The sequence below is a fragment of the Malaclemys terrapin genome, chromosome 1, assembly GCF_027887155.1.
Source record: "Malaclemys terrapin pileata isolate rMalTer1 chromosome 1, rMalTer1.hap1, whole genome shotgun sequence".
Lineage (NCBI taxonomy): Eukaryota > Metazoa > Chordata > Testudines > Emydidae > Malaclemys > Malaclemys terrapin.
Window position 1 is genome coordinate 341,026,855 of NC_071505.1, and position 24,059 is coordinate 341,050,913.

Consider the following 24,059-nt stretch of genomic DNA (forward strand, 5'->3'; position numbering starts at 1 on the left):
TTGTGTCTTTTCCCAGTTTTCAAGGAAAAGCTGAAACCAACTCCCCAAAAACCTGACAAGATTTCCAGAAATCTCAGCTTAAACCCAGGAAATGTGAACCAAAAAATGAACATTTCACTGACAATCAGGCAGTGACACCTACGATAACTGCCTGGCAAAGGAGTGTTCCTTCCTTCCTAATAAACGTACCTAGCTCTTTGCAAAGGAGGCAAGTAGCATTATCCCTATTTTACAGATGGGGACACTGAGGCACAAGGTCACCCAGCAGAGCCAGGACTAGAACCCAGGTCTCCTGGTGGCCAATCTAAATTAAATTAAATTAATGGAGATATCCCATCTCCTAGAGCTGGAAGGGACCCTGACAGGTCATGGAGTCCAGCCCCCTGCCTTCACTAGCAGGATCAAGTACTGATTTTGCCCCAGATCCCTAAGTGGCCCCCTCAAGGATTGAACTCACAACCCTGGGTTTAGCAGGCCAATGCTCAAACCACTGAGCTATCCCTCCCCCCAGTGCTTGAGCTACTAGGCCACCTTCACTACAGGCTCTCTTCTAACCCTCGTCCCTCCAGGCGCGAAGCAGTGGCTGACCCGGCTGGCGAGGAACGTCGAGGCCCTGCACAGACGGGACGAGAGGGCGGCATCCAACGGCACGCGGGACGGGAAGCGGGAGGAACACACCACGCAGTACGCCGTGCTGGCCATCGTGCCGGTCTTCTGCGTCATGGGGCTGCTGGGCATCCTCTTCTGCAACCTCCTGAAGAAGAAGGGCTACCACTGCACGGCCCACAAGGAGAGCGACGAGGACGTGGCAAAGGCAGAGAGAGGCGGTAAGGGCCGCGGGGTGGGCTCTGCGCGCTCTCCCCTCAATCCCTGCTTGAGCGCTCATGCCTAGCACCGACTAAGGGCAGCAGGGGGCGCTCCGAAGGTAGGAGGGTGCTATGTTGCCTTGCTGCACTGTAGCTCCAGATGCCAGACCTCCACTGCCTCTCTAGTGCCCCACTGTGGCTGATCTGAGTGTGGCACCCATCTCTGTGCCCGCCCTTTGGGTGGCGCGACAGGCACACTGGAAATACCTGAGATGATGTGGAAGAACTAGACCTGCCCCAGCCTGGCAGAGGGGAGAGATTGGCCTCTGAGTCCCCCAGCCCATGGGCACTGTGGGGGCAGAGTGGGCACTGTGGATGTGTGCTGGGAAGCCTGGCAGCCTGGGTGCATTGACCCTACCAGTACGTTTGCTCTAGTCCAGGGGTAGGCAACCTATGGCACACGTGCTGAAGGCGGCACGAGAGCTGATTTTCAGTGGCACTCACGCTGCCTGGGTCCTGGTCCGGGGGGCTCTGCATTTTAATTTAATTTTAAATGAAGTTTCTTAAACATTTTAAAAACCGTATTTACTTTACATACAACAATAGTTTAGTTATATATTCTAGACTTGTAGAAAGAGACCTTCTAAAAACGTTAGTGTATTACTGGCATGCGAAACCTTAAATTCGAGTGAATAAATGAAGACTCGGCACACCGCTTCTGAACGGTTGCCGACCCCTGCTCTAGCCTCTAGGCAGGCTGCAAGCAGCTGCCCAGGAGCTCCTGCCCACCGTGGTGCAAGGATCGACTGGGGGGAAGGGGAGGAGTGAGTTGTAGAGTTTCTTTTAAAGATGTTGTGTGATAAACATCTTAGTCACCAGCTCCCGCCTCTGGGAGGGGCTCCGGGTTTGTTTCTTTGTCTGCTTTTGGCTCTTCACTCTCTGAACAAACTCCCTCTCCTGTGGCTAAAGGCAGGGCCGGCTCTAGGTTTTTTGCTGCCCCAAGCTCAGAGAGCGCAACTACCCAAGCAAAAAAGATGGCCGGAATGCTGCCCCTGGAACTGGGCCGCCCCAAGCACGTGCTTGCTTTGCTGGTGCCTAGAGCCGGCCCTGGCTAGAGGGGAAGGGAGGCCACCCCGTCAGTCCCACCCTGCTCATAGCAGGACTGATCAGTTCACCCCTCCTGTAGAGATGTGCCCTGTCTCCGTGCGCTCTTCCTTGCCATGAGCTGGGGCGGAGCACGGGAGGGAGAGGCTGATGTGGTGGTTGCACCAACTGAGCTCTCGCGAGCTGGGGCAATGGCGAGCGCTGTGGACACAGGCTAGCGAGGGTGCCCAAAGAGCACCTGGAAAGCCAACTTCTCCCTGGCAGAGCGCACAGTCCTGCCAGCGGCTGAGTGGCTGCATCGCCTCGCGTCTAGCCGATAATGCTCTGCACTTCATGGACCAGAGCCCCAGCAGGTGTGAATCAGGAGAGCCCCCATCCAATCAATGAGCCAAGCCCTGTTTACCCCAGCGAGGGTCTGGCCCATAGTGTCTCTCTCGCCCAAGGATCTCAAAGCGTTTTACAGTTGTGAATTCTCACATCTCCCAGGCAGCTGGTATTGTCCTCAGACGTACAGCTGAGGTGCGATGCAGTATGAGTGGTGGCAGCGGTGGGCTTGCCAGACCCACTGCCCCCTGCTCTGACCACCAGTCCATGCTCCCTCCCTGGTGGAACGTCTCCTGGGTGGTCCAGCAGGATCCACTCTCTAACAATGCAGTACCTCTGGAGTAGGCCTTGCCCTGGCTATATCACCCCTCAGCGCTGTCCATCCTTCTCAACTAACCCCTTCCATGCCCCACGTGTCGTGGAGTGTGGGGTTCCCCCCCAAGGGTGCCTCATTCCCAGCACTGAGGGCAGATCCCCTCCCTCTGGCGGTGTACTGAGAAGAGCCCCTGACTGCAGCAGGGGAGGGATGGGCTGATGTGGAGGAGCCAGGGGAGGGGTCGCCCCCAGCCTGAGAGTCCCTGAGCTCCCTTGTCGGTGCTGCGAGTTGTTCAGCTGCCACAGGGAACAAAGCAGTGTTCAGCAGGTTACCTCAAGGGCAGGAGCTGCTGCAGGAGAGGCTGCCAGACGCCTCTGCAGTTACACGGGCGAGGACTGAACAGCGCTGCCCAAGGGCTTGCCATCCTTGGGAGAGGGATGGGCCATGACGGTCAGTGTGAGATTGACTCACGAGCTTCTGTCTCCCCCAGAAACCTCCAGAAATGTGAGGTTGGCTTAAATGGCAGGAGATTTAAACGAAATCCTTATGTTTGATGGGGGGAGTTGGGTGGGGGAGGGGTTGTCATTTGAACTCTCCCTGCTAGACCCCTCTGTGTGCACATGGGGTGGGGTGATTTACAGGTTGCAAATGCAGCCTCCAGCGCATGCCAATGTGGGCCTGGGGTCCCTGGACAATGCCCCAGCTCCATCCCGCTGCCCTGTGCAGGCTCCAGCAGCTGCCCCTGCCACAACCGGGAAGGGGCTGCCTTGAGCTGCCACCTCCATTAACTTCCTGCACCAGGGTGGAGGCCCCTGCTGCAAGCTCAGGGTGGGCTGGGTGTGGGGGCAGCTCAGGACACCCGGTACCGCTGCTGACTGCAGTGTGTGTAGCGCAGCAGCCTCTAGTGGCCCAAAGGGGGAAGTGCAGGCAGGCAAAATTGTCATTGTTAATGAGATCCTGCAGGCTTGGGGCAAGTGGCTGCTCCTCCCGTGTCTAGACCACTGCCTCCCCACAGCTGGCAGCATTAACTACTCCCAGAGGTGACACCAGGAGAGAGGGGCCTCTGTCCCGGTGCCTGGATCATCCTGCCCTGAGGGAGCTGCAGTCAGACTTGGCGAGGAAGTCACAGCAATGAGGCAGCTTCCTGCTGACCGTCAGATTTTGGCTAGTGGGAAGGGAAATGAGTGGGGAAGGCATTGGCCAGGACCCTGCTAGCAGTGCGGTTTGCCCAGGAAGCCAGGCAGGCTGGTGTCTAGTTCCTCCACTCCATCCGGGGCCCATCCTCTAGTGTTCCAGCATCTCTCGCTGTATCCTTTTGGCATGTGACTCGACCCTAGTGTGGCGCTGGATCCCAGAGAGGAATCTAACTCCCTTCCTTTGCCCTCCTTCCAGACCCTTTGCCTCGCCGGCTGGAGGCTAGAGGCGGATGGAATTCAGTTTCTCTTCTCTCCTCGCTCTTTTTGTTGTTTCCCTCTTGATTTCAGTGCCAGTAGCCAATTCATTTCCTCTGAAGTCAATCTAGTTCCTTTCCTGCAGGCTACAGCTGTACAGAGAGCCTCCCCCCCCCCCCCCCCCCAGTCCCATTCTTTAGTGTAAACCCAGCCACAGGTGTCTGTGGGTCCAGGTGACACAGTAATAAAACCTTCTGCTCCCTGGACGCACAAGTCTTTTCACCGGTGCTGGATCGATGATGGGAGGCGCTTTTGGAATTTCTCAGTGAGAACAGGGCTAGGGTTAGTTAAGGACTGTGTTGGGAGAGAGATGTTGCCCTCTAGTGACTGGCCCGGAGAGGGGATCTGCTGGTAGCTTAGGGAGCTCTTAAATCAAGTGGTAGAAGTCTGAGTGTTTGGAGCTAAGGAGCCAGGCTCCGGTCTGGTTCCCCTCTGGGTGCATATGAGAACAAGTGTGTTTGCAGCACGTGGGTTGGTTACAGGAGGGCTTTGCCGCCACCCCCGCTCCCATGCTGTTTTGCACAGCCAGGCTGCACCAGAAATGCCAGGAGTCTCTCTGCGATTCCAAGGCTGGTTCCAAGATCTTCTTTAACTAAGCATGGGGGGAGGGAGGGGAAGGTAATCAGTATTCAAGAACCGTACCCCAGTGGCACTGTGAATAGACACAGCTGCTAAAAGAGTCCAGAGCTGCCAGACACAAGCCAGAATGAAGCTGTACAACCAGCCCCCCAGAGAATGGGCCTGAGCTCTGCTTCTCTGGCGTGAGCTTGCTCTGCTCTGAAACAATTGGATCTGGCCTTCTCTCAGGTAGCGGGTTCCAATCTCTTGTGGAAAGGAGTTCTGCAGGTAAGGCCCCTTTGCTGGGAACGCTCTGTCCCCAATGCCTGGTGGCTGGAATCTCAGGCTATTCTAGCCTCAGGGTCCTGTATAATTGTCTTGGATGCTTACTTAGGTGGTTTCTGAGGTATTAGCCAAACTGTGCTAGGAATGGCCTGGTCCTCTCTGTAGATAAGGCACTGGACTGGGACTTGGGAGACCTGGGCTCAGTTCCCAGCTCTGCCACTGGCCTGCTGTGTGACCTTGGGCAAGTTGCTTCCCACCCCGTGCCTCGGTTTCCCCATCTGTCAAATGGAGATTAAAAATACCGTGTCCCCCTTTGTACAGCACATTGAGATCTAGCTGTTATCTGCAATACAGGCCATAATACGAGGGGTAAATAAGACTCTAATACCTCTGTTTGTGGTGGCATGGGAGGGGGCCAGTTTGGGTAGCAACAGGGCTGTCTGTGAATATCCCAGAAGACTCCCTCTATTTATAGGCGTTCAGTCAGAAGCCAGCCTATTCCTAACCAATAGCACTTGGCTGACTAGGCTGGCTTGCGGTTGCCTTAGACGCGCTTGGCACTTCAGCCAATAGGAATGCATCTCTTCAGCATTGATGCTTGGACCAGCTGTTACTTTTCCGTCACCCCATGACGCCTGTCCCCGGTGCCTCCCTCATCACTGGAGACAATAGAAACAAAGTCCAGGGTAGATCAAGAGCCTTGAGATAAATTGCTCTCTGGAAACAATAGGCCCATTTGGAGTGTGGTCAGTAGCTCCTGGGGATGGCTTAGATCCCTAATCGTCTGATTTGGCACCCCCCAGAGTCCACGGTTCAGATCTTGGCAAGTGTGAGTCCGTGTTTTATCTCACCCAGGTGCCTGAGGTTTGCTATGTGGGAAATTCTCCAGTGACACCTTTAAAACTCGAATCCCTTTTTCTGTGTGATCAATAGAAATGCCATGGTGCTTTTGATAACAGCATTCATGGGCAAGACACAACAGGGCAAAATGCTCCCCTGCCCCACCCCACTCTGGCATGCTTCACTGTGTGCAAGTTGGCTGGTACCTTCCATCCCAGAGGTGGCTGCATTTCTGCAGTACTGTGTATGTGGCGCTTGTGAACCACTTTAGGAGCTGAATCAAAATCCTGGCTTGGGACAGTCCTGAACTGTGGTGAAGTCTGGGTCCTAGTTTTGTCCCTCTGCCATTAATCCCTGGGCCAGATAGGAGCTGTAGGAAAGTCCTTTGACATCGCTTTTTCAGGCAATGGGCTCTTGACCTGTTCCCTGCATTGACCCAACCCTCTTTATAGAGCCCATGATGGGGGCGTGCGTTTATTTCTCTTAAATCCCACTGCAGAGGTGCAGGGAAATACTTCAGATAAAACTGCCTGATGCAGATGTGTGGGGCTTTTAACCGGAGCGAGGGAAGCTTGGGGTTGATTAAAACGGAGCCTGCTTCTCCCGTGCATTCACAATTCCTGAGTCCAGCTCCTAAAAACCAGGAAAATGGCTAAATTATCACGAGACTTAAACATACCTGGGGGCCTGTTTGGGTTTCTGGGTTTTGAATCTTTACGGGGGTCACGTGTTCTGCAGCAGTGAGGCCTATGGACTCTACGCGAAAATTGAGATTCAGTTGTAATCACATGACTCCGGGGGTTGGAGCTTTAAGAAGAAAACAGCAAATATTGTGAGACTTGTGCTTAAAATGGCGAGAGTTGGCATGGCAAGTGATTTCTAGACAGCTGCTACATCTCCCTTAGGCTATGAACAAAGTAACCGCACAACAGCATCCATCTTCCCCGCCCCCCTACACAACACACACTGACAGACAGGAAGACCAAGCACCCTCTTCACTTGCCTTCTCCTATTCGTCTCTGTGCCTTCAGCTGTGTGTTTTTTTGTTTTTTTTTTCCCCACACCTTCCCCCCCCCCCCCCCCCCGCCCGACCTGGGCTTCCACCCTCTCCAGATCCCTCAGAAATAGACTATCTCTAAACCTGATTCCTCACTCAAACTCCCAGGCAACACAAAACCCCTCTAGAACCACCGCAACAACTAACACCTGCCTAGCGTGCCCGCTTGCTCCGCCTGCTGTCTCCGAGCGTGAGCCCTGCAGGGCAGCCTGGCATGCTGTTGGCTTGCCCGCCGCGGGTCTTGGTGATTGCCCTGCAGCGCGCCTCCCCTGTTTTCTGAGCCGAATGAAAGGTAAATAACCCTGAAACACCCAGCCCCAGCTACCGTCGCCATGACTACGGGGGCTCGCAGTCCCTGATGTCTGCAGCGCCAGTGGTTGCCGTGCAGAAAAGCCAGGCACGACAAGGGGACTGAGGCTGACCTAGTTTCTGGATCAGAGTTAACTGTAGCCAAGTTACCAGGGAGTATTTGAGAGAAGTGTCCCTCAAACAGCACATCAGAGGCCTCTGGGTCAAAGCCCAGGCTGGGCCTTCTCTGGATTGTCCAGTTGCTTTTTAACTAAAGAATTGTTATAACTAAGGCTACGATGAGGTCACGGAATCCATGACTTCCATTGTGACGTTTTCTGCCCCAAGGCTGGAACTCCCAGCCCTTGCCCTGGTGGGAGGACCCCTCAGCAGCCCAGCCATACAGGCCGGGGGACCCCGAGCTCCCCCACATCCAGGGCCGCCCGGGGGTGGGGGGGCAATTTGCCCCAGGCCCCTCAGGGGCCCCCCCAAGAGTTTTTTTTGGTGGATCTTCGGCGGCAGGTCCTTCAGTGCCGCCGAACACGCCCGGAGAGAGTGAACGACCTGCTGCTGAAGACCCGGAGCTTCTTCCACTCCAGGTCTTTTGGCGGCAGCGAGGGCTCCTTCCGCTCCGGGTCTCCAGCGGCGAGTCCTTCACTTGCTCCGGGACCTGCCCCCGAAGTGCCCCGAAGAGCCGCAGCGGAAGGACCCCCGCCACCGAAGACCCCAGATCCCCTGAATCCTCTGGGCGGCCCTGCCCACACTGCAGCGGTGGGGGACCCGGGAGCCGCAGCAGCAGTGGATTCTGAACCCATCTAGCCTTCTTATCATAGATATTTTTAGTGACAGTCAGGGACAGGTCACGGGCTTCTGTGAATTTTTGTTTATTGCTCGTGACCCGTCCATGACTTTTTTTTTTTACTAAAAAAAATATCCGTGACCCAAACTTATCCTTAATTATAATACAGGGCGTGCAACACGCTTGTCATCTCACGTGCTATTATACCTCATGTTGCAGCTAGGGAAACTGAGGCACCTGCGGCTAAGGACACTCAGCGCATCAGTGGCCTGCCGCCTGTCCAGCATCCCGTTCACCAGGCCGCACTGCCAGCCAGACTCTGCCCACCTGCTTTGCATGGGGCTTGGCCGGGCATTTCTCTGGTGTCAGACTTGTTGAGCCCCTCAGGATGGGCACTGCCACGAGATTTGGTTAGAGGGGAGCAGCAGGGCTGCTGGGCTCATGATGATTGAGATTGCAGCTGGCACAGGTACCTGATGGAGGCGGAACTGAGTACCCGTCCCCATCTCGTCTCTGATGTCCTAACATTACCTCTGATGTGCCCGGGGAAGCGGGTCATGGAAGGATCTGTCTGAAATGGTTCCTGGCAGGGGGTTCCCAACCTGGGGTCACCTGGAGGGTTGTGACCATCCTGCCCTTCCCATATTGCTGAATGGGAGCGGGAGCCGGCTGGCTCCCGGGCATGCCCTGGGGGAGGCGGTGTGGTCTGGTGCACTGACTGGGATTCAGTCATTTCATCTCTCTCTGTGTGTTTCTCCATCTGCCCTCTGTAAAGTGCTGTGATGTCTACAAGAGCTGGGTGGTGGTAGCCTGGAAAAGGCTGGGAACCACCAGTCTGTGGTAGAGGATAGATGGGGACTTGTTAACATGGAGTTCTGCAAGAGTCCTAGACTCTATGGCCAGAGGGGACCATTGTGATGTCCTCTGGCAAAGCACAGGCCAGAGAATTGCTCCCAGAGATGCCTGCGGCAAGCCTGGTAACTAACCACAGGTTGGTTGTTGCTGGAGAATGTGGAGAAACTGGAAAGGGTCCAGAGAAGAGCAACAAGAATGATTAAAGGTCTTGAGAACATACCTATGAAGGAAGGCTGAAAGAATTGAGTTTGTTTAGTTTGGAAAAGAGAAGACTGAGAGGGGACATGATAGCAGTTTTCAGGTATCTAAAAGAGTGTCATAAGGAGGAGGGAGAAAACTTGTTCATCTTAACCTCTAAGGATAGAACAAGAAGCAATGGGCTTAAACTGCAGCAAGGGAGGTTTAGGTTGGACATTAGGAAAAAGTTCCTAACTGTCAGGGTGGCTAAACACTGGAATAAATTGCCTAGGGAGGTTGTGGAATCTCCATCTCTGGAGATATTTAAGAGTAGGTTAGATAAATGTCTATCAGGGATGGTCTAGACAGTATTTGGTCCTGCCATGTGGGCAGGGGACTGGACTCAATGACCTCTCGAGGTCCCTTCTAGTCCTTGAATCTATGGAGCCAGCAGTCACCAATCCAGGGTATTGGACAGACAGCGCTATTTGCTTTGCCCCATACAAGGACGTACTGCGCCAGCTCAGGGCATCCCCTCCCTAAGACCTCGCCACTGGCTTTGGGAAGTCTCGCTGGGATTTTGCTGTCAGTTGCCACCTCTCTGGTGTGAGATCAGACGCTGGCCCAAGGCGATGCTTTGTGAGCTGTGGCTGCAGCTCTCCTTGCAAGCTGGGCTGCAGCTGCGTTAGCCAGCAACGGTCTGTAACCTCAGCTCCCTGTGCTAAGGGGGAATGAGGGCGCTGTCGTCTCCGCGAGACCCAGAATGCATGGGCTGGGCTGGGACAGCAGTGCCATCTCCTGGCCAGTGGGTGTAGTGGTGTTGGTATTCAAAATATCTGAGGGTCATGCTCCAAGGCCAGAATGAGCAGTGGGGAAAGGGTGGGGTGCCCAGAGGAATGTCTCTCTCTAGGGTACACAGGGCCTGCAAGCGAAGCGCTTGACAGTGCTGGCAGTGCCTTGCCCACCTCAGGAGTGGGACGAAGCAGGCAGAACGTATGGCCCTAAGGATCCGAGCCAAGCTCATGCCGCCAGGTTGGGGCTCAGAATCATGCCAGGATCTGGGATTTTGGGTCAGGTCATCTGCCCCAATGACCTGTTAAAGGTCCCGAAAAGGCCATCTGCTCTAAGGCAGCACAAGCTGGAGAACAATGCATGGAACAGCTTGGCTGGCTGTCCTGGGCTAGAGGGAGGCTGCGCTCGTGGCTAAGGCTCTGGGATGTAGACTATCTGAGTTCAATTCCCAGCTTTGTCTGCTTGATCTTGGGCAAGTCCCTTATTTCCTCTGTGCCTCAGTTTTCCCATCTGTAAAACAGCCACAACGCCCCCTTTGTCTTGTCCGCTTAGACTGCGATCTCTTCGGGCTGCTGGCTGTGAATGTATGTACAACACCTAGTGTAACAGAGCTGGCTCTAGGGACCTTGAGAGGTCACCTAGTACAGTCCCCTGCACTCATGGCAGGGCTGTGTACTATCTAGACCATATTGTGCTAGAACTACTATGTAAGAAAAGGACTAGAAGACTCCCAGCTGATCCTGGACACCAGCTGACTTGTGTGGTAGAGAAGAATCCTAGAATATCAGGGTTGAAGGGACCTCAGGAGGTCCTCTAGTCCAACCCCCTGCTCAAAGCAGGACCAATCCCCAATACCCTCTGACTTGGGGGGAAGGGCTCATCAGGGAAAATGTAACATTTTTTCACAGCTCTGCAGGGAGAGAGTGCTTAGGGTATTGGACTGAGAGCCAGCATGCCTGGGTTCTGTCTGGCCAGGCCACTGACTGAGTTTGAGAGAGTCCTTTCGTTTCCATTTCCCTATCTGTAAAATGGGTGCACCACTTGCCTGTTTGTGTATCACCATGAGGCTTAATCAGCTGACGTGGGTGAGGTGCTGAGTTGCTGTGTTGCTGTGCCTGGGGAATGGCAGCAGGTTTTAATACCCAAGTGTCCCTCTCCAGGTAATTCAGCCTACAGAATAGAAGATGCCAACCAAGATACTATCGGGGTCCTTGTGCAGCTGATCACGGAGAAGAAAGGTCAGTACAGTACCAAGGGAGATGGGGATCTCTGACCCATGTGGTTGCCCCTGGACTGAAAGCTGGGGAGCTGTGGCTTCATGTTACATTCAGGGGAGAGATGGAACATGTTTCCTTCATTGGTAGCACTGTATTGCTGCTGGCCGGGCCAGTGACTTTGATTTCCAGAGAGGCTCCTCTGTACAACTCCAGCGTCTGAGAGTTGTCCCCTTTTCTTAGCCAGCACGCCAAAGGTTGCAGGTCTTTCAGCCCGTGGACCCTAACTAGGCCACAGCTGTGAACCTGCCTAGCCCAGCCTTTGAAAAGTAGGGCCAGGCCTGTGACGGTCTAACTCTGGCCCCGAGCTGACCCATGGCTGAACAGTTGGTCTTGTGTCTCCCTTTGCATCTGTCTTTATGATCAAATTCCCTTTTGTTGATTTGCTGCCCACAGAGAACGCTGCAGCCCTGGAGGAGCTGCTGAAGGAGTACCACAGCAAACAGGTGGTGCAGACCAGCCACAAGCCTGCAGCCAGGTAAGGGCCTTGGACCTGCAGCCCGTGTGTTGATACTGGCTTCGTTTGCAGCCGGGGGGAGACGGGCCTGCCTGAGCAGGGGAAGGCTGGGAGTCTATTCAGGGCTGCTACTGGCAACAGGGGGCAGGCCAGGCACAGCTCCTTTTCCCAAAGGGTCTCCCTGTAGGAAGCCCCCAGGACAACAAGGAAACATACACGCCCCTATGTGGCTCAGTCTTGTAGCCTAAACCAAACCCAACTCTCTGAGCCCTGGTCTCAAGACAAACCCCTGTAGGACTCAGCGGGGCTGTAGCGGGGCTTGATTCCATCGGTGCCGCAAGATGCAAACGTGCCGTAACCCCATGGGAAACCAGCACTGCCACCGTGTGACCCAAAGGAGGCACTGCACTGGCTGCGTGGGGGAGTGAGCCGGGCTGACCCATTGGTTGCTGCACAGGGTGGGCAGCTCTAGAAAACATCCAGGAGCTGGCTGCCGGAGGAAGGATACAGGCCGGTCACTTCACCCACCGACCCAGCTTAGCTGTGCTCAGGTTAAACCCTACAGCCCCAGGGCGACGTGCCGGTGAGCGGCTGGGTGTTGGTGCTCAGCAGCAGGGAGTCGGGATACAGACTAGTCAGTGTCCCAGGCAGCTCTGGTGGTGGGGATGCCGGTGGGGTGCTAGCTGATGAGTGCTGTGATGTGCATGACCTGTATCTTCCCCTGTGACAGGCAATGGCCTGCCCCCCTCGCAGGGAGACTTTAACTAGGGCGTCACTCACCCCCCCCCGCCCCTTCCCTCCTGACTGTGTCTCTCCCCAGCAGGCTGCACTTCCTACCGCACATCCCCCACATCTGCCGGCACCAACACCACCTGCACACGGTGCAGGGCCTGGCCACTCGCTCGGGCCCCAGCTGCACCCGCTGCTGCCAGAAGAAGTGGCCGGAGGTGCTGCTCTCTCCGGAAGCCGCCGCCACTGCCGCGGCCACCACCATCCCCGCTCCCGCCAGCGTCGCCCCCAAGCCGGCAAAGCCAGGCGGCAAAGCCAGCCGGCCGGGAGAGATCACCATCCTCTCCGTGGGCAGGTGAGCGGGACCGGACCCTGCCCTGAAGGGAGCAGATCCTGGAGGGTGGGGGTAGGTCCCTGTCATACGCAGAGCTGTCGGGAGTGGAGCTGAGCCTGCCCCGAGGCCTGGGCCTGGGCCTGCAGCCCCACATCACGGCTCGGGCCCACCTCTAGGAGTGCGCAGGGGGACCCTGCAAAGGATGGGTCACTTGCTGCAGCCCATTGTGCATCTCAACCCCGCTGTCTGGCAGGCCCCGTTAAATGGAGCCTTCCCCTAATGATCTCCAGCCTGCTGCAGAGAGCCAGTCCCAGAGCCAGCGGCCCCTGCCCAAGTCCTCGATGCTACCAGGCCCGGAATGGCTCTGCTCCGATGGCGAGGAGGAAAGGGCTTCTCCCATTGCTGGGTCTCATGTACGGCTGAACAGGGGCTTGCCTGGTGGGGCTCTCCGTCCCCCTCTAGTGGCTGGACTGCCTCAGAGTTTGAGCCTGCTAGGAACTGGGTCTCTAGCCCAGGGAGTGGAGGCTCATGGCTTTAAATCCTGGGTTCAGTCCCCGCTGCCAACAAGCCATCCAGAGGCCCGGTGTTACATACAGACCAGGCCTCCCCAAGCAGAGGCATAGGCCGGGCATGGCACCCTGCCCCCTCTTGGTGCACAGGGAGAATATCCTATGCAGCAGGGTGCCAAGGTGGGGTCACTTGTTCAGCCATCTCCGGGATGTACCACGGCCGGGGTTTAACGTGGGCTGGATATGGAGGGCTAGCCAAGATGCACAAACACTTCGTCTTAAACCCAGACGATGCAGTGTGATCATCCGACTAGAGACGGGGACTAGGAGCCAGGCCTCCTGCTCTGCCACTCATCGCTAAGGCTGCGATTTACTCAGAGATCACAGAATTGGTGACTTCCAAAGACCTCCATGACTTCAGCCAGCGCCGGCTGGGAGCTGCAGGGTCTCCTGCTGCCTGTGGAGGCAGGAAGCTGTGGCGTACCCCTGCCGCCCCAGAAGGCGGGGGCTCTGGGTGGCGGGGTGGGGACCCCCGCAGCTCAGAGCTGCCAGTGGAGAGGGACCCAGGCAGCTGCCTAGGTTCCCCATTTTGTTGTGGATATTTTTAGTAAGTCAGGGACAGGTCATGGCTTCTGTGAATTTTTCTTTGCCTGCGACCTGTCCCTGACTTACTAAAAATATCCACAACAAAATCTTAGCCTTACCCATCGCTGTGTGACTTTGGGCAGGCTGCTTAGCCGCTGTGTGCCTCAGTTTCCCCCTCTGTGTAATGAGGCATATACCGGCCTTTGTAAGGCCAGGCAGGGAGATGCTGCTGTCTCTGTGCAGTGTATCTGTCTTGAGTGTTAAGTCAGGCCCTGCCCCCTGTTCCACATATGGGGGTAACGCTGGCTGGGCTGCTCATGCCCCCAGGGTGGCTGGTCGTCCCCATGCCCCGCCATAGTGTCTCTGAGCCATGCTCTGCTGTGTCTGCAGGTTCCGAGTGGCTCGCATCCCCGAGCAGAAGCCCAGCCCTCCAGAAGTGAAAACCATCTTGGAGTGCAGTGGGGCTGAGCCGGCCGACTCCCCCCGCAGCGGCCTCCCTGCAGAGCAGAAATCGCTGGTGGGCAACGGAGCCAGGTCGAAATGGCTGAAAACGGCCGACAGCCAACAAGAGGTGAGCATGCCTGGGGTGGGCTGGAGAGGCGATCCTGAAAAATAGGGGTTTCAGCTCCCGCAGGCTGAGGGATCCGGTCCAGGTTTTACTCCCCTCTCCACTTCCCGCTAGAATCAGCTGGCTCCCTAAAGCTTTGATTTGGAAAGCAAGGCTGGAGAGGAGCTAAAACCTGGACCTGGATTTCGGTGGCAGGGGGGGAACTGTTCTCCAGTGCATATGAACTCTGCCCCTGTCCAGAGGGGATCGAGCCGGGCTCTCTGTGATCACCTGGGTGGCTCTGAGGCACCGCTCGCCTCCCTTCCCCGTCTCAGGGAGCTCTGCATGTCAGCCAGCTGGCTGGGGATCGGACTTAAGGAAATCTGCCTCCCAGCATGGCCTGGACAAGCGGATGCATTACAGAGCTGTGCATATATGGGCTTCTCCTGGGATTATACGCACACGCTGCACTGTCCTGTTGAAATCCCCAGCATAAGCCGGCTGGGCAGGCGCCAGAGGACCCAAACCTCCCTCTCCCGGTCAGAATGCAGCTGAGTCAGGAGGAGCGAGACGGCTCTTCTGCCTCTCTGGCCTGCTCAGCCTGTGGCCTGTCTGCTGACGGCGCCAGGTGGAGGAGAGTGTTTTGGGGCTGTGGACACGTGTCCTCGAGGCCCTGGAATGAGTCCCCAGACTCACTGCACGTAAAGCAGCTGTCAGGCAGCAGCGTGCCCTCCGAGCCAGCCAGCGAGGGTTTGGATGGGGCTGCCATATGCTGCCCCTTCTCTAGGAGAGCCACCGCTTTCTGCAGACTTCACGCCTACATTTTACATCCCCACAACCGCTCCTCTGGACGGTGCTGGGCCCCCTGGCTCCTACCCAAGTCAATAGGAGCTGTGGGTGCTTGACACCTCTGAGCACCAGGCCACAAGCTTCTAGCTGTGACGGCAAAGGGGTCGTGCCCAACATGAAGCATGGCAGCGCGGTTTTAGTGAGCCTGCAGTGTCCGAAACCCCCGCACCAGGAACTACCTGCAGCCTCCTTAATGGGGTGCTAACCCTGGGGCCTAATGTCCACCATAGGGGCCAACACAGTGGGTGCTCCATGGCAAAAAACTAGCAGGTGCTGATCAGCTGTTCATCAGCTGGGGGGAGGTCCTGGGAGGAGGGGGCAGAGCAGGGGCAGCAAGAGGTGGGGGGAGGGACAGAGAGGGGCAGGGTGAGGGTTGGACCTTGGGGGAAGGAGCTGAGTGGGGGCAGGGCCTTGGGGCAGAGCATCCACCTGGTCAGAAGAAAGTCAGCGCCTGTGATGCTGACCCCTAACTATCCCACTGCTGCATCATCCTCTTAGAAACATCCAGCGACTGTGGGTAGATACACTCAGAATCTCAAATCAATGACCTTCCCTTTTCCTAGCCTGCAGCAGGTCCTCTGGCCTCTCATGTTGGAATATTTTGAGAACACTGAATTCAGGATCTGAAAAGCAACAGACCCTTCTTGCTGCCCCCCCCCCCCCCCCCCGCATGTAGTTTAGTCCTATTAAGACTTTATCCCCGATTTCTGGGCTTTTGGCTGTTCAGACAGACCCAGCAGGGAGTGCTGGCAAATAGGCTGTTCTGCAGCATAGACCATCTGCAGCCACAGCGTATCACACTCAATCTTTATGGGAGCCTCATGGAACATTTTTATTGTGATGCTTCCTACATTATCAAAATGTAGCTGCTGGCTAAGGCAGGGGGGTGCCCTGGCGCACAGCGATGTGATCTGTGGTGTTATGGCAGTGCATAGCTGGGATCAGCTCCGGCTCTGACGCCCGAGCCACACAGGGCTGATACCTGGGAGTCTCTCGTGCCTGCGGCTGGGTGACTGGGTTTGTTTGCCGGACGTTGTTTCCTGCCCTTCGTAGTGGCTGCGCCATTGAAAGTGGGGCTGTGGTCTCATGGAAGCTCTCGTTGCACATCTTTCTCCCGAGCTGGTGGGCAGCAGCTTGGGGGAGGCGGGGCTGGGCGACTGCGTATGTGCACAGACGCAATCCCCAGCTCTACAGCGTTAGGGAATTTGTGACTGGGCTCAGTCATCAGTCCAGGTGAGCAACAGAGCAGGGCTGTGTCCCAGGGAGGGCTGGGAGCCCATAGGGCTAGCCAGAGGCAAGCCTGAAGTATTCGGAGTTCAGCAAGTGCCCTCAGCTCCTCCGGGCTCTGCGGAATGGGGCTGGGCGGCTGGCGAGGTCAGTGCAGGCGGGTCAGGAGATGTAAAGTAATACGGGGCTGTGGAGTGCGGGGTGACGCTTCAGAGCTGGGCGGGTAAACTCCTCTGCAGCTGCTCCCAGAGAAACCACCCCCATTACCCATGACCCTACTGCTCTGGGGGAGGCGTGCTGCCGGCATTCTCGCAGCCACGTGCCGCCGAGTCCGCCTGCCTGGAGCCTGCCTTGAGATGGCCCAGGAACTCGAGAGCTTGAACATGCAGAACAGCCTCCTGGGGAGCAGACGGGCTGCCACTGGCACATGACGGGCTGCCACGTCAGGGGCATTTGCTGGCACTTGTCCCTTAACGGAGACCGAGCGAGTTGGAACGGGCACGGGGGGGGAGGAATAGCTCAGTGGTTTGAGCATTGGCCAGCTAAACCCAGGGTTGTGAGTTCAATCCTTGAGGGGGCCATTTAGGGATCTGAGGCAAAAATCTGTCTGGGGATTAGGCCCCCTTTGAGCAGGGGTTGGACTAGATGACCTCCTGAGATCCCTTCCAACCCTGACATTCTATGGCTTGTGTGGCATAGGTGCCTTGGCCTCCGGTTCCCCCTGCTGGCCAGTTGCTGAATTACACATAACTGCACAAGCAAAGGACCTGCCAAAGCACTAGGCAGTGCTGAAAGGGAAGCTACACAGGTGTGAACACCTGGTACATCTGTTTCAGGCCAGCCCTTTGGATTTGCTGCCCCGTGGTGCTGAGGGTTAGGGACACTCGAGGGACTGTTCACGTTCAGCTCTGGGCTAGCTGGTCCAGGAGAGCTCAGCTCAGCTGGGCTCTTGGGAGCAGGCTGGGCTCTCTGTTTTGCCGGGTGCCCCACAGGCTGCAGCGGTGTCAAGGTGAAGGTAGGCGGCAGCAGGTTTCAAAGAGGGAACAGCTCTACAGAGGCTAGGACAGGGTTTGTCTGCATCATGTCGTGGGCTTCTCTGGTTCCTGCGGGCTCATTAGTCCTTCCTGACCCCACAAGGCACCGCCACAACGGTCGCTTGCCCTGGAATCCTGCAGGACCAACTGAGCCCTTCTACGCACCTGGCCTGTGGCCTGTTGGCTCCAGCCTGTGATTTCCCAGGGCAGCAAACTGCTGCCCAACTTGCATTTCGGGTCACCTTCAACCCTGATCGCTAGAAGGGTCCAGCTGGACTCTTTAAACCCTGAGCCTTGATGTTGGACAGGGTGGGGCCCTGGCAGCACATCTCCGAAAGGGTGGCAGTTCTGTGACTGGGAGACGATGCTGCCATCAACACCTACATGCATTCGTGAGCCTCCACCTCCTTGTTTTGACTTTCTGTTGCCTGATGAGTGAGAGGCAGCAATAACCCCAGGCCCAGAGTAATACGTCACTGCTTTTGTGGGTTGACTAGCGGAGTGCCCTCTAGTGGTTAGAGCAGAGGGAAGGGAAGCAGGACTCCTGGGTTCGGTGCCTGGCTCTGCCACAGACCCACTTAGGCTGTGCTTTGCTGGAATAAGTCGATGGAAGTGCTCTGAAATAGAGGGTGGGATTTTCTGGTGAGTCCAAGTGATTAAGGAGCACAGGCGCCCTTGGCTTCCAATGGGACTGTGGCCCAAGTGACTTAGGGGCTTTTGCAGAATACCCTGCCCCCGCCCCACTTCCATGTGCTGCAATTAAGGATCCCCCCCTCCCAGCAGAGGGGAATTGGCTTGGCCCGGTCGGCCGGGAGGGGTAAACAGGAGCGATGCATCTCCTCCCTCGGACCACAGCGGCCCTCCTCGTGGGGCTGTGGAGTCATGTATGGCCAGGCATGCAGAGGCAGGTGTACTGGGCCTGTGACCCTTGTCCAGCACAGCCCCGGCGAGGTAAGGGACTTTGTGCCTGTTTGGCTGCTCTGTGATGCAGAGAGGCTGGAGAGGGATTTCTAGTGTCTTTTATCTACATCAGACCAGACCAATCCACGCTAGAGTGTGGTGCCCGGCACAACAAGCAGCACAGTGCAGACAACCCCTCCTAGCACCACAGCTCAGCTGAAGAGTGTGTAGGGTCTGTGCTCTCGCAGGGATGGCATCTGCTGACTTGGCCCTCAGTTGCTGTTCTGGGTCTAACCCCACTGGCCTCCATGAACCTGGGCTCTCAGCAGGGGCACCAGAACAGTGGGGCCAAGGGGCCATGGCCCTCCCACTTTTTGAAAGTGGATGGGCCTGGCTGGTCCACTTCTTACCACGGCCTTGGTCCCCTGCCCCTCCTCCTCCCCTGAGGCCCTGCCCCTGGGGGTGAGGAAGAGGGGGACAGGGTGTTGGCCATGAAGGGGGTGGGGCCATGAAGGGGGAAGTGGCCCTCCCACTTCTAGGAAAAATCCCTTGCCCCTGATATTAGATGATCTTTCCACTTGAAATGCCAGGCTCTCTTCATGTGGGTGGGGGGTAAAGCTGTGGGGCTTGTGTAGCTCTTTGGGGTGGGGATGGCTTGGAGAATTAAGTCATCCATCGCCCTCCCTTCTAACAGCGAAGCTCTTCTCTGACTCAGCAGGCTGCGAGAGGGCAAAGCTGAGGGTCCTTACCCTGAAATCAGAGGTTCAAATCCTACTTGGTCAGCTCTACCCTTCAGCATTACGTAGACTTGGGGGTCTCTGATTCCTAGAGCCCACCCCACTACAAATAATCGCCCTTCCTAACTATGGCAGCAGAAAACCAGGTGTTGGGAAAGAAGGCCCTGCCTGGTCCGTAACCCAAAGTGAAACCCTTGGGCAAACCAGGCCATTTGAGCCATTTTCCCTAAAAACCTGAACCTGTTAAAACAGCAGGGCAGGTCAGTCTCAGATGTCCCCTTGATTACCTGAACCTCCATTCACCCTGATGTCTTCAGACTGAAAGCTCTTCAGGCCAGGGCTGGTCCCTTGTCGCGACAGGCGCCCCCAAGAGGGGCTGTGTTGTCAATAATCCCATTGCATGGGTGGAGGAGGGGGGTTCCAAGGAAGTGTGAAGCTTTTAATCATGCTAAACTCCAGTGGTGGCAGATCCGGCAAGCAGAGCTGCCCAGCAAGGTGTGCCCATCGGGGAGCTGGCTGCCCAAGGCAGGGGGCCATTGTGTAACTCCAGGTGCAGATTGTCCATCTGTTGGTCGTTCTACTGCAGTCCCTGTTTTGGCGCATTGTCTTGAGTCTTGATGTATGGGGACAGCCCCGGTCAGACACTCAAAGCTCACACTGACCAGGGAGGGGATGGCTTGGCTCCTAAGTATCATCCGGTTTAAAACACCTGCATTCCCTGGAACCGTGAATGCCCAGCAGAGCGCGGGTGACTCAGGCCCTAGTGAAGCAGCTAACGTGATATGGTTGGGTTTGCTCTGTAGGGGTCCTTGAGATCTTTAAAACCCAGATCCTGTCCCCCACTATGGAGACTCTAATGTTCTCCTTGTCTCTCTTGGTGGGGCGGGGGCAGAGGAGGGTCCCTGAGGCCAAATTTTTCTTTCCATAGAAGAGGAAAGACTTGGGTGTCAAGCTGCCGGTGGCTCTTCACCCTAGAAGTGGGGCTGGGTATGGACTAAGTTGTCTGTGCACACTGGCACGTGTGTGGCGGTTTACGGGGATGTAGCTGTATTACCCCCTGGACACTTCTAGTAATTATCTTCCAGGGCAGCATGGCTAGGGGTCTCTTTCTAGACCGTAACCTGCCCTCACCCTTCAAGCACCTCCCAATTAGATGCAAGGCTGAAGGGATGTGGGGGTGGGCGTTGTAGCAGACCCAGCACCAAGGCTTCCACAACCAGCCTGTTATAACCATCCTTAACTCACCTGTTCCCTTGCATGGTTCCCCGAAGCTCTTGCTAAATCTCCCAACACCTCCGTGAGGTGGGAAAGTAGGCTTAGCCCCACTTTACAGATGGGGAAACTGAGGTATGGACACACTGAGGGCTTGTCTACAAGGGGCCACAGGACAGTTAATCTGAATTAACGTTCAAAATGGATTAAAGTGGCTTTAATTTGGTTTAGTTTAACCAAATTAATGCTACTTTAATTCTGAGCGAGGGGAGTTGAATGCGTTTTTTTTTAACTAATCCACTTTAAATTACTTTTGGATTCACACAACTGGGTGTCCCTGTGTAGACAAGCCCTAAGCGACTTGATCCAGGTCCTACTGTGAGCCAGTGGCAGGGCCAGGGATGGGACCCAGGAGTTCCTCTCACTCCAAGCCCCAGCTCTGTCAGAGTTTTGCCAAGCTCGCCCTTGTCCTCTGTGCTGGCTGCCGCCCCAGAGGCTGCGTGTTGGTCACACGTCTCTTCTCTCGCCTCCCACTCCAGGTGATCATCTGACTCCCTCGCGCACCAGGAGACCTGAGAAGCGGCTCACTTGGAGGCTTCTGGTTGAACAGTCCACCCAAGAAACGCACACCCTGGGCGATGCTGAAGGCGAAGAGTGACACTCATTTTCCCTTCGGGAGAGCACCACCACCCTGGAGAATCGCAAGGCGCAGCCCCGGGTACCAGGGCCCGGGCCGGCAAGGAGGAGCCGAAGGACACGCCCAGCATCTCAAAGCATTTTTCTTTTAGGGAAGGACTTGCGGGGAGGGGAAGGGGGCGCAGAGGGCTCGGGTGCTGAACAATTCGTATAGTGGGGGTGTGAGCCACTGAACCAAACTGTAAACCCCACTTGAAGCCAGCAGGTGCGGCAGCCCCCCTAGTTCCAGGACCTATGGGAGGGATGGGGGATTCTTTGCTGCCCAACTGGAAAAACTATGCTGCCTTCTTTAGATCATGGGGGCTGTTGCTCCAGCAGAGGGCAGTGTTCTTAAACTAGGGGCTGGGGCAGAGAGAGAGGCAGCCTGTTGTTGGCCTGGAGCATGTTCCTACCTCCCATGGGCTCCAGGATGAGGGGGAACGTAGCATTGCAACATACCAGGCTGGGGTTGGCGGCTAGTGGTAGGGATGGCGAGTTTGGCTTTCTCTTTTCCCCTTCATGAACAAAGAGAAACCCAGGGTGACTTGCAGTGAAACTCTCTGGCTGTAGACAGCCCAGCCGCATGTTACCAAAGCTCTATCTACTTTCACGTCCCAATGGTGATTGCATTAGCCCAGTAAGGGCACAGCTCTCGCAGCGTGATTTTTATCATGTCTCGCCACATCTGGTGTTTTTCTTAAAGCCCCAGCTCCTGGGTCCATGTGATTAGAGGACACACTCAGCTTTCATTAATCCCCCTTGCTCGCCACGCCCCAAATTTCTAGCTCGCATGGTTGCGGAGAAAAGCTTGAACATGTGACCCCAATGGCTCAGAGACCAGAAACGAAATAAAATGAACCCAAATTTTAGGCTTCCCCCACCCATCATAATTTTTAAACCCCTCTTGTGATTTTTGAATGTGTGTAGTTGGCCATGGTGCTCCCATCTCCCCCTAAGAGGGCTAGTGGAGTTGTAGTAGCTAATGGAGCTTTAAAGAGACGCACAAAAGTTGCAGGGGAGGAATCCAAATCAAATCCCTGGGAGGGAAGCAGGGACCATGCTCCATTGAACTGAGCAGTGCCTAACCCTGCCTCAGACAGACCGACTTTATTTTTGTTTGTGGGCGGGGGGCAGGGTCGGCTTTTCAAGCAGGAAGCTGCATTTACTGGTTCAGAAGCTCAGGGATTCTCTGCTTGGTGTTTAATTTTGGATCTTTGGCTTTAGCGGGAAGAGCTCTGCGGCTGGTTGTGACAGGATGGTCCGTGTCTGGGGCCGGGTTCTGCCTGCTGCCCAGCGCTAAGGGGCTGCTCCAGTTTACTCAAGTCAGTGGCTGACTTTGTGTTTGCTGCAGTGGTGGAAGCTGATTCAGGCCCCAGCCAGGTCTCTGCTCTGGATGCTAACACTGCACATGAGGCTGTGGGGAATTCCTCCCCCTCCCCTTCAAACTCTCAGCTCAGGGTTACTTTCCAGTTTCTCGGTGAAGGATTTTTCTTAGAGCCTTGTCCGCGGCAGGGGAGAGCAGCGGCTCCGTCAGTTGAGGACAATGTTCTACTGGGGGCAGTTACCCCTCTAAAGAAGGGAAATTGTTGCTGTTAAGAACGACTTACCTTTTTTTAAAAAAAAAAAAAAATCTGGGAACAGAGAGAGCGGGGCTTTCGGGCTACCCCCTGGTGTCCATGAAAGTGCTGGCCATTCTGCCTACGCCGCCCTAGGGCAATCCACCACCCCCTTTAGAAAAAGGGATGGGTGAGTTTTCTCAGCCAGCCCTTTAGTGGCATCCATCCTTTCCCACTGGATGAGGATTTCACCCACTTGTTCTGATGGCCTGGGGGCGACAGGCGGTCAGATTAATGAGCCTGTCGGCTTTAGCACCTGTGAAGCCTCTTGACTATCCTCAGGGCTCCCTGCCCAAGGGGCCTCCTGGCCAGAGAACCCTGGGGCTGACCCTACTTGCTCTGTTCTCACATGGCGATGGCTCCCCAGGTCGGAGAGGGCATCATGCAGGATCTGCCAGGGGGCAGCTGCCGTTTCACTCCAGCTCACTTAGATCCCATTCAGAGCTCTCCTCTATGACCAGGCATTATTGCAGGGCCCATCCTGTGAGCAATGACTAATGCTTGGGGGCGCTTACCCAGCAAACCCGCCCTGGGACCACAAACTCCAACAGCATCTTCCAGTCCTGGCCCTGAGAACACTGCAGCATCACGGCCGGGCGTGCAGCACGTTGGCCCATCACTCTAGCATACTGCAGTGTTGCATTAACAAGACCGCCCCATAATTCTCAGTAGGTCAGAAACTCCAGGACTGAGACCTTCAGAAACAAGGCAGGGGGAGCCCCTCTGGCTTTTCAGTGATAATAGATCAGGTAACCTAGGCCCATGAGCCGCCTCCTCTCGGGTGGGGGGAAGCTTAGGTATGCATGTTGCAGCGCTACCGTCATGTGCTAGACATGGTGCAAGATCTGGGGCCAGCATCTCTGTCCAAGCCCAGCATGCGGCTCCTGGGCTGGCATCCCTCACCCCAGCCCTCCTAGGGTGTTATCCCATTGTTTACAGTAGGGTTAATTCTACTATGTATTGTCTGTCACTCAGTTGTGTTGTCCATTGTTCTGTTTTGTACCTCACGTGCTCTGTTATTTATGAGGGCGGTGCGGGGATCTGCTTTTTAACCACGTTTGTACAGGCCTCCCCTGCAGCTGGCGGCGTCCCCGGCTTGGCCCGTGCCTTTTATTTATTGAAGACTATGTTGTTTTTAAAGCCATCATTTGTTTTTAGCCTCCTGGTTTATTTGTGTAAGTCGATAACTAACTAAATAAACCCAATGTCAAGTGAAGGTGAGGTGTTGGGGGATTTGTTTGTTGGTCGAGCCTCTTTCTTCTCAGCCTGTGTTTGGGGAGGCGGGTGTATCTCTCAGGCACTGCCACACCAGAGGTCTGCACTGCACCACTTACTTGCGTTGAGAGGAAGGATGGGCTTGTGGGTAGGGCACCAGCCTACCACTTGGGAGGCCTGCGTTCAAGTCTCTGCTCTGCCACAAACTTCCTCTGTGGCCTTGGGCAAGTCACTTAGAAAGCGATGTAGGTGCTTAAGTCCAATGGGTGGGTGCCACTTAACCATGGAGATGCCTAAGTTTGCATTGGTTGGTATGTACAAAGCTACCTCCAGGTCTAACGCTGCCCTCCAGCTAATGAGCTGCGTGGAGCCCTCGCTCAAGCCTCAGGATTCCCACAGGAGATGAGCCCATGCCCGTCTCACCAGGCATGCTGAGAGACTTACAAAAGGCAGCTAGAGGTGAGCCGGGTGTGTGCATGTGCGCCTAGGTCATTAGGGCAATCCCCT

The 24,059-nt window shown here is 55.8% G+C and overlaps 1 protein-coding gene across 1 annotated transcript in view; it reads left to right on the forward strand.

Annotated features, from left to right (window-relative positions):
• RELT (RELT TNF receptor) overlaps positions 1 to 23,553 on the forward strand; it is a 79,997-nt gene extending 56,444 nt beyond the window's left edge. The window contains exons 6-11 of the mRNA XM_054015867.1: positions 570 to 827; positions 10,813 to 10,890; positions 11,323 to 11,404; positions 12,204 to 12,467; positions 13,931 to 14,111; positions 20,586 to 23,553. Of these exons, the coding sequence (XP_053871842.1) occupies positions 570 to 827; positions 10,813 to 10,890; positions 11,323 to 11,404; positions 12,204 to 12,467; positions 13,931 to 14,111; positions 20,586 to 20,597 (875 nt within the window). The 3' untranslated portion in view covers positions 20,598 to 23,553. The remainder of the gene's footprint in view (positions 1 to 569; positions 828 to 10,812; positions 10,891 to 11,322; positions 11,405 to 12,203; positions 12,468 to 13,930; positions 14,112 to 20,585) is intronic.
• The last annotated feature ends 506 nt before the right edge of the window (positions 23,554 to 24,059 follow it).